We start from the raw sequence: 13,389 nt of genomic DNA on the forward strand, positions 1-13,389 counted from the left end.
GTCAGTGTTTCTCTCAAAAATATCACACTGAGACACAGTGTGATGCAATGCCTACTTCCCTCTGCTCTGAATGCAGGAGTGAAAACAGTGCTTACAGAAAGCTAAGTAATAACCAAACAGACAAAGAAGCTGCATGTTCACACCGAATTATGCCACTTGAGGAATTCCCCTCTACAATTAGTTGAACATTAAAACATTGTACATTTTTAAATATCCACCCTCCATCAAATGCCATGGCCTTAATTTCTTTTATTGGATTAAATGCACCTAACTGGCTACACACAGCTGGAAAGTCCTACCCTTGGCAAAGCCAAGTGTTCAAGTAGTCATGGTATTCATACTCTCTAATATTTGCCAAAGGTTTTTTACTATTTCATAAAGTCAGGTGCTTAAGAATGGGATAAATAAAAACTAGAAAACTGGTATTTTTAAAGTAGACATCATAAAATGAAGAAGGAAGAGGCGAATATGAAGTTCAGTATCATAACAGTACTGAGGAGCTTCATGCAGTCTGTAGAAGCTGCCTCAAGCCAACAGACTGGAATGTCAGAATGTCTGTCTTGGCCGTTTCTTTCCAAAGGTCACTCCTTTCTTCAGAAATGCCCCTATCATCATCTTAGACAAAGTGAACTTCTGTGAACACTCAGCAGGGATGATCACATGAAATCCTAATCATCACCTGAAGAAAATGGTACATACTCAGTTTCCTATGGAAGCAGTATGACAGCTATAAAGCACTGTTCAGCCAATAGCCTTGCCAGGTTTGTTCAGATGGAGTTCCAGTTTTTGCTCCCATAAATCCACATTCAGGATCACAGTTGTTCCTATTCCAAACCCAACAGTTGGTATTTCATAAGAGTGAAGCAATGTTAGTGCTGTTGTCTCTCTGTAGAGTAGGACTTCACGCTATCATGACTAGAAGAAGACAAGGTGATCCCTGGGAATGCCAACACATCTCCACTTTTGGTACCTCCATGGCTGAGGGGCACCCAAGCAGGAGAACCTTACAGTTACATCTTTATGTTTTCAGAAATTAGATAGAACTGGTGAGAATAAAGAACACAGAAAACCTCTTATGTGAAAGAATAACAACAAACATAGCTGAGAAGGTGGATCAGGTAATCCTGTTTCCAGAAACATCCAGTGAATCTGGAAATCTCCTTATCAAAGGTACTGTACATCTTTATGAAAACTAGGGCTGTCATTTAAATCAGTAACTGTGATTCTGTCCACTGTTGGCCCAGGGGGAGTTTGCACCTTTCTGTTATAAATCTGACAATTCTTGGAGCCAGTACAGCACAGTAGATCAGACAGGTCCATGAAGATGATGTAATGAAGTACAGTAATATATTCTAAAATAAAATTAATTTCAATATATTTTGTTGGCATTTAACTCATGACCAGAAGCACCTTAACACAGATGTCTGCCAAAAAATATTTTGCTTTGTATTGAAAATAATCAAACCCAAATAATTTCTGTTAAAAATGTGTATGCATTTATAGTATTTCAGTTTACAGCTACAAAATAATAATAGTGAATTATGAATTTCCAGCTGCAGCTGGAAAAATAAGAACTTTACAGTTCTTTGTAGTTTCACAGAGTTTAATGGACTGAAAATACTCTGGAGTTGTTTTTAAATCACTCATCTATCTCAGAATTACTATCATGGTGTAAATCTATTTGACAAAGGTTTCAGCCTGCCCAGATGTGAAGTGGTGCGTCAGAATGAAAAACCGCTATATTTCATAGAATTGGGTATCTGGCTTTCTTGGATGAGATCTAATCAGCTCGCTCAGGTTCCCCTAAGGGAGGTTTCAGACAGTCTCCATTGTGTAGGAGGGCACCCTGGCTGCGCACTGAGATTAGCCTGCAGAGATTTTATGGGGTTGAGAAAGAAAGGTAAGCTCCCTCCTGCTGCCAGTAAACACTGTTATTGTTCTCCATTCCTTGCTGAATGGCACAAATGCAATTCTGCAACGTTAATTACTGCAATAATGAAAGAAATGACACAAAATGACAAGGAATGTGCTAATTCAGTAAGACTCAAGTCATTGACATATTAGTCCCTTTATTGCTTCTTGTTACTTTCAGGCACGTACTCCTTTACTCATAAATACTGAGTGGGTTCTGGGGACTTAGTATTTAAATAATAAATCAGTAAAATAAAAATTAATATGTAAGAAGTGGTGCCTAATGATCTTTTAGAAGCTGTCTGGTCAGTATGTGGACACGGAACATCTCTGATGAAGTATGTGTAAAAAGGACTTAGCCGTCCTTGCAGGACTCGCAAGCTGCTTCTTTTCCAATGTCCAAAAATGAAGACTCGCTAGAATGTTATTTATATGCTAACTATGAAGGAAAAGGTAGCAAGTGAATAGGCTGCACCAAAATATTGTATTTTCCCCCTGCTTAGACTTCCCACAGCACCATGGAGGAGATGAGTGATATTAATGTTTTTGTGAATGTCTTACATGTAGCTGCAGATGACAACGTGTGAATCCATGTTTACACTGCTTGGAAACCACAGCGCTGTGAAACACAGAGTGACGGGTCTCCTGTATCTGCGGCCCTGTACCGGCAATGGGGAGCACAAGAAAGCTTGGGCACAGAATCAACCCTCTCTCAAGGTCTGAGAGAGGTCAGTGGGAATATTTTCAACTCTTTCTTCTAAATAGGACCCCTGCACTTAGGTAACAATCCCGTTTAAAACCCACGTATACACTGTGTATGTAAATTCCCTTGAAGAATCAAGCACTACAAAATAATAATGCACAAAGAAACAAATTCTTCTGAAGAGCTGAATAAGAAAGCAAAAGAGAGTCTTGCATGCCACAATATGTGTCTCTAGAATCACGAAAAACAGGACCACTGGGAATTGCTCACAGTTTCAGCTGCAACACTGAATAATCTAAGTAATCCTTTTTCTATTGAACCAAAAGGAAAAATGAAAAGACTTTCATTGAAATACAGTCATAAATTCCATCCATAAGACTTTTCCTGCAATTAAGTTACATTTACTGATCCACGGCTCCCTTAAAAGGAGCATTAACACAAAGACTTCAATTATTCATGGTCAAACAAAGTTGATTCTATTGCTTCAGTCAAAGCGGCATTCTCTTTTACTGTGGTTATTTCTGTAGTATCTTCAAAAAGGGCACAGAGTCTGTGAAAACATGTAAGTTTTTGAGTAAAAGCTATTTCCATGATCAATGCAAACTTCTTACATTTAATACTTCTGCCATTTTCTCCTCTCATGAGGATGAAGTTTGCTGGTAGTTTTTGTCCCCTTCATCCTTTAAAGGGTAAGCTGATTGAAATTCACCTTTTTTTTTTTTTTTTTTTTTTTTTTTAACTTAGTTCCAGTGTCCTAAGAAAAAGAAGTCTTTCTCTCCCTAAAAGAAAAACCAAGAAACAAAAACCACAGGTATTTACTGTTATGGAAAACTTATCAGTGAGGAAAGAAACACAGGGACCTCCACAAAATGAACTCTGTGGAAGAAAGTTTGTGGTTCTTGTGCTGTCAGCAGAGGGCTTAAAAGAGCTGTAGAGGGTCTAACATCTGTGAAGAGCTGTACCTACTTCTTTCCCTGCTAAAAGCTTCTATAGTACTCGCCACTCACTCTTCCACAATTCCCAGCTGCTGTCCATTTCCGCTCATGATGCCATCCCCCTAGAGCTGGCACCCTCTGCTGCTGCCAATTGCTGCCCAGCTTCAGTCTGAAATACCCTAAGTGTAACTGCCTTAATCAAGCTGTGGAAGTATGTGTTTTAAAGGTCAAGAGTTCCCAATCAATCCCAGGAATTTAAGAAGGGGATAATATTGCCCAAAGACACTAAGCAAAACTTGATCTTCTAGAGATACTTGTTTCATTTTCAAAGGTCGAGAATGAATACAGATGCTCGATATTTGGTATAAGAAAATACCAGGGATACATTTCTTTGACTCAGTAAGAAGTCTGGCATATGATCTATTAAACGTAATGTTAACAGGGAGAGAAATGCTTTCCTCAGTAGACCTCCCTAAAAAGCACAACCCTGAAAGATGACAGCATGTTACAAACTCAAACTGCTGTGTATAAATCTGTTTTCATGTAAATGTGCTACAGACTGACAACTGATTGAGACACATATACATAATAACATAAATACTTCTTTAAAAGGTAGTAATTTGTTTCTACAATGTCATGCTCTCTGAGTCATGTCTTTCAAAGACATGGAAGTTAATGAATGCCTACCAGGAGTAAAAGAATTCTGACTGACCATCTTGCAGGTGTCAGAGATTTAATAGATTAAAGTGTTCCTGTTTTTTTTTACTGAAACTACGTATCATAAAAAAGTGTAACTGAAACAGAAAATAACACCTAATGTGTAAGAGGTAGGAAATCGTATCCCTGAGATACTGACAAATACTGAATTGATATCTGAATTTATAGATGTTCCTCTTTCAAAAGGTTTAATTGCTGCTTTGTACAGAAAGTCTTGAAGGGAATGAAGACTACAAATCTAAAAGGCATATTGCTTATTTGTACAGAAAATATTTAGAAACTACAGTGCCAGGGAATTACGACCACAGGATTCAGCAGTAAGCCTTAAAAGTTTAGGTCCTTATTAAAAAATGCAATTATGTTTTCAATTTTTCCCTCAAACAAGAGATTACCTTGATGCACTACAGCTTCTTGTCTTCAGACAAGGGACAGAAAGGTGAGAAAGCAATTACAGTGTTAAAAATCCCCAAATCCTAACCTGCTCTAAAGCATTGTCTTTCTTTCTTTCCTGTTCAACCCATGTATTTACAAAACTTATCACTTAAGTAACACCTACTTAATGTACAAAGAAATGTAATAGTGGATAGAGATTTTTTTTGGCTTTGCTCCCTTTGGTTTGAAAAAGAGGAACTGAAGACGATTATGTGGGTTGGGCACTTCAGTCACAAGTTGCTTACATGCATGACTACCCTTAGAAATTTCTCTTCACTTCATTATTTTTGACTCACACATCATTGACACAAGGCCTGGGACAATAGATGGCAAAGACCATGAAGAATAATTTTGGAATAATTCATTTGACAACTATGTTTGTGGGAAAGAACACCAGTAAAAGTGCTGTACAGGTACTGCAACTGAGCCTTTTCATTACTTAAAGAGCAAAAAGCTTCATTAATTTTTGCTGTAGGGCATCTCACATTTGAATAGTTATATTTAAGTGACATGCTAGCTTTCTCATGAGAAGCTTAGAAGGTCTCCTCCTAGATAATTAATTATAGCCTTGGAGTCTAGTGAAGAATCACAGGAAAAATACAGTCTTCAATTAAAAAAAACCACCCCAATATTGAGGAGATTTACACATGGACTACATGGATTACAAGGATTTACCAAGAGCATTGTGTGTTAGCAGTATATTGCAATAAATTGCTTTTATTTTTGCACGTTTAAAAATGGACCTTTTTAATAATTAAAAAAAAACCTAAAACCCACAACCCTTTGACAGAATGAGCCACTCTGTCATCTGAAGAACTGTTTAAGTATCAATAAAATTTCACCACAAAATCGGCCTAATCTTCTGCCAGCCTTCTTAGAAAATCAGGCTGCCTGGAGGACACAGAAATTTACAATGGACAGTTGTTCTTTAAGAGTAAAAATGTTCCTGTGTATTGTATTTTCATGGAAGAATTATACAGAATTCTGCCTTTTGGATGGTATAAAGTAAATTAATGTCACTATCTGATACCAGTATATTTAGGAATAACACCATAGAGTAATTTGAGTTGGACAGGAATTCTGAAAATCAGTCATCTAGTCCTTCTCAAAGTCAGGTCCAATTATACCAGTATGCTCAGGAGTTTGTTGAGTTCTGAACATCTCCAAGGATGAAGATTCCACCACCTGTCTAGGCAACCTGTTCCAGTATTTGACCATCCTTACAGTGAGAGCATTTTTGTAGTAGCTGAGTTTTCTAGTGCTCCATCTGGTGTCCATTGTCTCTTATGCTATTGCTGTGCACCTCTGAGAGGAGTCAGGCTCTGTTGTCTCTGTACCCTCCCATTTGGTAGTTGGAGACTACAAGTTCCTCCTGTAAGTCCTCTATTATTAAGGCTGTTCAAGTCCAGTTCTTTCTGCCTCCCCTTCTACATCAGGTGCTTCAGCCCCTCTCCATCTTGGTGCACCTTTGCTGGACTCACTGCACTATGTCAATGCCTTTCTTGAACAAGCCCAAAACTGGATGCAAGACTCCATATGTGACCTCCCATGTGCCAAAGTGAAGGGAAGGATCACTTTCCTGCATGTGCTGGCTATCCTGCTGGTAATAACCACCCAGGATGTGGCTGCCCGGCACATTGCTGACTCATATTCCATTTGTTGTCCACTGGGACCTTAAGGTCTGTTTCTGTCAAGCTGCTTTGCAGCAGTATTGGCATATGGGGTTATTCCATCCTGGATGTGGGACTGCAATTGCTTTTGTTGAACTTCATACGGTTCTTGTTGACCCAATTTCCAGCCTGTTGAGATCTTCTGAGACCCTTCCCTCCCATGTATAGACCATTCCCTCAAATCTGATATTGCCTATGAACTTTGACACTATTCCACCTGGACATAGCATCATGTTTTGTTCAGGTGGGTGTGTCACCCACCCTACAATCTATCTCACCGATTTGTCTATAAAGATACCACAGGAGAAAAAACTGTAAATACTTAAGATTCCAACTAGTATCTTGCCTCAAATAACTCACTGTCCTAGATAATACAATTTATTAATTACTCATTGATAACAGACAAACAGGATAGTATGGCAAGTTCAGTTAGTAAGTATCTATTACAGTCCACAAAATTAGTATCTGCATATGAGAGCTGTTTCATAGGAAATAAAAGTTAAGGATTCTATTCACATAAAAATATATGTTAGATAAAACCTAGACTTCAGGAAACCAGTTATTCAGAAATGACTGTATATATAGGTTTGTGAGCCCAAAGGTTTGTGTGATTTTCTCCCCAGTGACCAGCAGTTAGTCTAATAAAAGATTATTACGTCTGTCTACACACTTGGCCTCCCTCACTCACAGAATGATAATTTTAAACTGTGATGTGCAATTGCCAGCATTTTTTACCTTGCACTCTCAGAAGTAGAAAAGGAAAAAAAAGGAAACTGAAGCTTTTCTGGAGCAGAGGAAGTATTACTGTGCTTCAACTGTTGTTTGGAAAAGGAAGAAAAGTGTATGTGGGAATCATAAGCTTGATATAGCTCAATATTATGTAGTAAATACTGTTCGTGTCCAGGTTAGAAAAAACAATCAATTTAAGATATTGTCAAGGAAAAGGGAGATAGGAAACAGGTACTAAGAAGAAGGAGCTTTCTCTTAAATGAAATCTGAGCAATATTTTCAGTATACAGTGCTTATCAGTGCTGTTAATTAAGATGTATTTTATTGGTTCGCTAAAGTATTTTTAATGCCTGTTTGGTTATACAAATGACATCATGTGATAAACTACAAATCAAGTCTGGTAAGAAATTTTTTTTCCAGCTGACGTGAATTTCCTTCACAGAAAGTAGGATACAGTTTGATACTAACTCATGTATATTTTAAAAATTTCCATCAGCCAGAATAGTTGCAAGGAATGTGGCATGAAACACAGGGTCCAAGAAAAACAATATAAAAAAAGCCAAAACATGCATTAATTGGAACACTCTGAATAACACATCCTTTAACTGCCCAGATTATAATGTGTTCAACACACTAATGTTTATTTATCTTTTAAAATTCAAATACATGTTAGTAAAATTATTGCATGCATTATTTCCACACATTTTATTCACATAACAAATCTAGAAATTATTTTATGAAGTGTAAGATTATTTGACAGTTAAAAAACAAACAGTTAAAACCAAAACAGTTGTTTGCTTTTATAGTAAAATGGGCATCATTATGGCGAAAATAACTTTAATGAAGAACTCCCCAAAGGATTATTTTTAATAATTTTGGAAAAATGCTATGGTGATGTTTTCTTCTGCAGTTTCTTGTACCATACAGGTGCCTCTTTATTTGTCTGTAAAAGAAAGAACATGTAGTTGTGAGACAGTGAACACCAGAAGAAAAACATACAATCTACACAAGTCTCCCTCCTTCCTAGGCAGTTCACAGTTGAGTTCTTTGCTTAAATGCAAATATCAAAAACAAGACTGTGCATTTAAAGTTACTATTATGACATACCAATATTAAAACCTCCCTATTTCCAGGTTATAAAAAGCAGATTATAAGATAAAAATGAAACGATTTAAAAAAAAAAAATATCTGTCACAATGAAAACAAGCATCAACTGTGCCATAAATATGTTTCATTTGAAATAGCATCTTCTGAGTTTTCCTTCTGAGAAAGGAATGGATCTTAGAAAAGAGATCTTAGGTGTGCCAAAACTGACTAACATTTTATGCAGAAATATAGTTATTAAAAAATTATAATTGAAAATAAAAGAATTCAGTAGTTTTCTGACTCTGTAGAAGGTATTTTAATTGCAGAGAATTATCTCTGAGCAACTTTTCTTGCCTTCATAATCCTATGGGTTACTGCTACACAATCAGGATTGCTTGTGGCAAATTCAGTGGTGGTTTGTAGAAAATAAAACAGTTTAACAGAAATAAAACTTATCAAGTGGAGGTGGAGCAAGGTAAGGACTGTTCTGCTTCCGGGGCTGGGTATAATCTCTTGAGTTAGTGAGCACTGTCTCAGTCTGTTGTCCCTAAACTTGTTCCTTTCTAGTTCTATTTTCTGTCTGCTCTCTATTCTTTCTTTCCTCCACAACTTAATAAGCATTCAATTTAAAAATCTACTTTATTAATTTTGAAGATTTCAGTTACAAAAATGAATCTGCTCTATTTGTGCAAGCTTTTAGAATTCTAGAAATTGACCTAAACTGGCAGGATTTTCACAGGACTACTGACTTCTTTTCCTATCTAAGAAAACCTGTGCCATCTGCCCATTTTCAGCTCTCTACTCCAAAGTCTGCAAAGACTACAGTTTTTCACAGAGAAACTGGTTACAATTTCTACATGTAAATGCAGTTTTTCTGGATTCCTACACAGTTTCTATATCCCTAAGTAAAACAGGAGAGATTATGCACTGAAACCCCAGATCATCTACACAAACTATTTGCTTATGTTTTGGATCACCGAAAAGCTCCATCAAAGACAAAGTTTGGGTGGTATGATTTAGCACTACCAAAAGGACTACGGATGAGACAGCACTGTGTTTAGTTTAATAACGCTATTCAAGCAAATTTTGAACCCCTAAAATCCCCCAATGTCCTCACATCATGTCCCAGAGATGCTACCATTTCCTACTTTTTGTGTTATAAACCCAGTACCTGGTGTGCTGCAATAAAAAAACCTCATACCGTTTAAGACACTGTGTGTTAGAATCTGCACCACGAAAAAATGAAAAAAGACAAAAAAAAGACTAAAAACACACAAAAAAGGGGAAGACTTCTCTTTGGACCAAATCAGCACATATTCTATGCAGTGCAGATACACTCAGTCCACCCCAGAGAAAGGCAGCATCATGAAGTCTGTAAACAGAGTCATGATTTGTTTTGTGATTTAGCATTGCAACTTGGCTTTCTTGAATCTATCACTTCAGACAGAGTCATAGGCAGAAACTTCTAAACCATTTTCATGAAGCTTTCCAATACCAGAGGCACTAAATCTGAAGTGGGCCACTTCAAATATTAAAATCCAAGCTTTTTGTTTTTGAAGGAATAAAACAGGGTTTTATAGTATCAGGCATCCTTAGCAACAGAAGAGATATCAATAGTGGTGTTCTGTTTTTTATATATGTTCAGATACATACACATTAATATACATGAATATAAGTATACAGAAATACACCTATTTCCTCACTCCTGCTTCTCAATATAGATATGCAAAAAGGCCACTTAATACACAATCATGGTAGATTTAAATTAGTATACATGGTCTGTGAATCTCTACAACTACTAAAATTTTGCTAACCACTCTCAGTATTGTAATATAACAATGGTATTTTTTTTTTAAGACCTGGTTTGCTGTGAACTTAAGATGTAGAAAATAACCAAATAGCTAAAAAACATCATAAACTCTGATTTTTCTGCTCAACATTGACTGTTCTCATAAAGAGCCTCAAGTATTTAGCTGAATTAATTATACATCTCCTTGAAGGATGAATCCACATTTTTCTTTTTAAAACGTGAGGAGAACCATCAGAAGTTTTGGCACTTAGTCTTATCATAGTACTTACAAATAATGTTGGCTTAGGTGTAAATATATTTTCTTCTTCATGTTCTGACAGCAGTTTTACCAAAGGGTTTGATTTTTTTCCAGCTGCATTTTTTACATCAATAAAAGACTGAGGTGGATTTTGTTCATAGCGTTTACCATGTAGATTAATTATAATCTGCTTCATTGTGGCTAGTTCCTATAAAACCACAAAAGAACAGTGCTAAGTTATTCCGTTAAATTACATTTCAACCTCTTAAATATTTATTTGTTAATAATGAATTTATATTCACCAAACATGGATCAGTAAATCTAAAAAGGAAGAAGATATACTTGCTATAATGAGTAAGATTACTACTTGGACCCTAGCAAATTAAGAAAATAAAATAGGCACAGAGGATTTATGCAAATCAAATTTTGTCTTGCTTAAAGGCTGTTAAAGAGAACATTTACTGTGTAGTAAGAAATACACTATCTCTTTTAACTTAGACTTCCATTTCATTTAAAAGAATTCTTTTGCATTTATTTTGTCAGGCTAAGGGAGTGTACAAATCTAATTTGAAGGACTGTGCCAACTTGTACTTTTGAGCACTAGGTCTTTCACAAAAATTTTATAAATACATTACTAGAAATACATGTCTTTATATCCAGATTAGAAAACAAGAATCAAAGAAAAGCCTTTAGAGGATGTACAGCAAAAAGAGGATCAGAATGGAAAAGAAGTTTTGTGAAAAATGTGTGGAGAAAGGAACAAGAACATCTAGAAGTGCAGACTTTTTTTGGATATCCTAATAATTTGCTTTGAAAACAATTTGAATTAAAAAAAGTAATCTTTCCTTAATACTTAGCTGAACAAAACAGTTTATTTAAAATGTATAGTAGAGCGAGAAAGGAAAAAACATAGCATTTTCTGACTTTAACTGAACATCTTTTGTCATCTTTCACCACACTTACTGCCAAACATTCCCCCTCCACCCCATGTAAAGGGTATGATTACTATAAAACAAGTTACAGAATTTAAAGCATTAATTATTATTATTATTACTACTAGTAGTATTATTTAGAGCGTTCGTTATTGTAGAATTAGAACAAGATCAATAGAAAAGCCTTTCAATGTAAATTTTAAGATGATTTTACATTTTAAAATATTAATGTTTTTGTTTGCTTGCTTTTTACAAATGTTGTTGCCTTCAATAAACAACACTGTTACTGTATTAGCCTTATATACAATTAACATTCTGTCTTATCTCTCAACCAGAAAAGGATAATTCATGTTTATAGCTGAATGACAAACATTTTTTGTATCTTACCTATTTAATATTTGCCAGAAAATTATATTGATGCACGTTCTATTTTCATTGAATTATTAGAAATGTTAAAAAAACTCTCAGCCTTTTAAAATACTCCTGCCATATACCTTCTCTCTGTCCACTGCTGCCTTTAATACAAGAAACACAGTCAAAAGAAACATGCTGTAGCCTTTAAACTGTTGAATGCTAACTCAGTTACATGAATGGAAGTTACACTCCAAAGACCAGCTTTATAGAGTGTACAAATTGTTCTTGTATCTCAGTCATTTAATATTAACTATTTGCATAATTCAGTCATGTGTGGTGGCATGTTGAAACAGCATGACTGCAGAGCAGCTGTTTAAAAGGACTGCATAGCTGATGCCAACATGTTTTTCAAAGTTGTAAACTCGGCAAAGATGTTGCCAAAGCAACACATAGACAGAATTTCTTGATGAAAATAACTCAAGCAAGTATACAGCAAATAAATACACCATCACAGGAGATTAAATTGTACATAAACAATGTTTTGACATTAGCAAATGGTGTTCCTATACTTAAACTGTGTTATTCTGTGGACCAAATAGTTGCACGTTTGAACAAGGCAAAACCCAAAAACTGCCACACAGATTTATTTCAGAAACAGAGTTGAAATTTGTATGTGTAGGGTCAAATTCTCTTGTGTCAAGATCCACTTGGCAGTTTAAAGTCTTCTCTGCTTAACAGAATCTGTCTGGTACTTGACAGCACTGTCTGTTTTCAGACTTGGAATAGGCTCTGGAGAGTCAGCTCTCACACAAGCTTCCCTTGTGACAGGAGGATTCTCTAATGTGAAGCTATAGGAAGGAATGACAGGGAGTGGGGATGAAAAATTAGTCCACAACGAAGCAGCTATTTTGACATCACAGCCAAATATATCATGAGGATTTAGCTAAGGTTGCCTTAATATTTGTTCTAAAGCCCCTCCACATTTAGCAAGAAAGACCTTAAGAAACTTGGCAAAATAAATAGCACAAGAAACATCAAATCCAGTAGAATTACTGGTATGTGTACTGCTAAACAAGGAAAGAAAATTGGCCCAACATATTTGCAAGAGATTTGCTGTTTTCAACAAAGAAATACTGAAAACAAAGCTCTGTCTTGAACTGCAGTAATTTTAACCATCTCTTTAGATTTCTCTGCTCCCTGAACAAAATTCTTACCTTCATTTTTAAGTTCCAAACCAAGAGTCATTAGCACTACCTGCTACTGCTGGCATGCTACCTTGATTCTATGAATATTATTTTCCAATCCTAAAATCCAGCAAGTTGGTCTAGAAAGGCAGTAAGGAAAAAGCAGCTCTGGAGATTGTACTTAGCAGAAATATGTGAACTCCTTCCAGTGGGAACAAGACCTTACGAAAAAGAGGAAAGTAGGTAGAGGATTCAAAGGAGATGGGAAGAATCGTTTGTGTAGAAGGACATGTACTAGTTTAAGCTAAGTAAAGAAGATGTGAAGAGAAATGGATGATTAAAATTTTTATGTTTTTTACTGTGTCAAGTCCATGTATCTATGTCCAGGCAGAGCTGTGCAAATTGTTTACTTACAATATTCCCTTCAGTTACTCAGTGCACTGTAGAAAACAGTGTTGCTACAGCTCTGCATTTCTCAATTTCTCTAGGGAAGTACTTGGTCTTTGCCACGCTGGCTCCTGGACATATAAGCCATGCTGTGTGTCACTGTGTTGAGGCTTCCAGGTCTGAGGGCTTTAGCGTCGGACAGCCAGACAGCAATCCTTCTTGGGAGGACTATGAGTACCAACACCTCTGAGTGGATTCACCCAGCTCCTCCCTGGGCTGGCTTTACACCTTTGGTCTCACT

At 36.3% G+C, this 13,389-nt stretch overlaps 1 protein-coding gene across 2 annotated transcripts in view; it reads right to left on the minus strand.

Moving 5' to 3' along the window:
• Nucleotides 1–7,394: 7,394 nt before the first annotated feature.
• PIBF1 (progesterone immunomodulatory binding factor 1) overlaps nucleotides 7,395–13,389 on the minus strand; it is a 106,765-nt gene continuing 100,770 nt past the window's right edge. Inside the window, exons 17-18 of one of the 2 annotated variants that reach the window (XM_069009175.1) lie at nucleotides 10,263–10,439; nucleotides 7,395–8,040 (exon numbers count right to left, since the gene is read on the minus strand). In XM_069009175.1, coding sequence (XP_068865276.1) covers nucleotides 7,984–8,040; nucleotides 10,263–10,439 — 234 coding nt within the window. In that variant the 3' untranslated portion in view covers nucleotides 7,395–7,983. Of the gene's footprint in view, nucleotides 8,041–10,262; nucleotides 10,440–13,389 lie in introns of those variants that run through there. The other variant, XM_069009194.1, reaches the window with a different exon arrangement.

The sequence above is a fragment of the Aphelocoma coerulescens genome, chromosome 1 (genome assembly GCF_041296385.1).
Source record: "Aphelocoma coerulescens isolate FSJ_1873_10779 chromosome 1, UR_Acoe_1.0, whole genome shotgun sequence".
NCBI classification, from domain to species: Eukaryota; Metazoa; Chordata; class Aves; order Passeriformes; family Corvidae; genus Aphelocoma; species Aphelocoma coerulescens.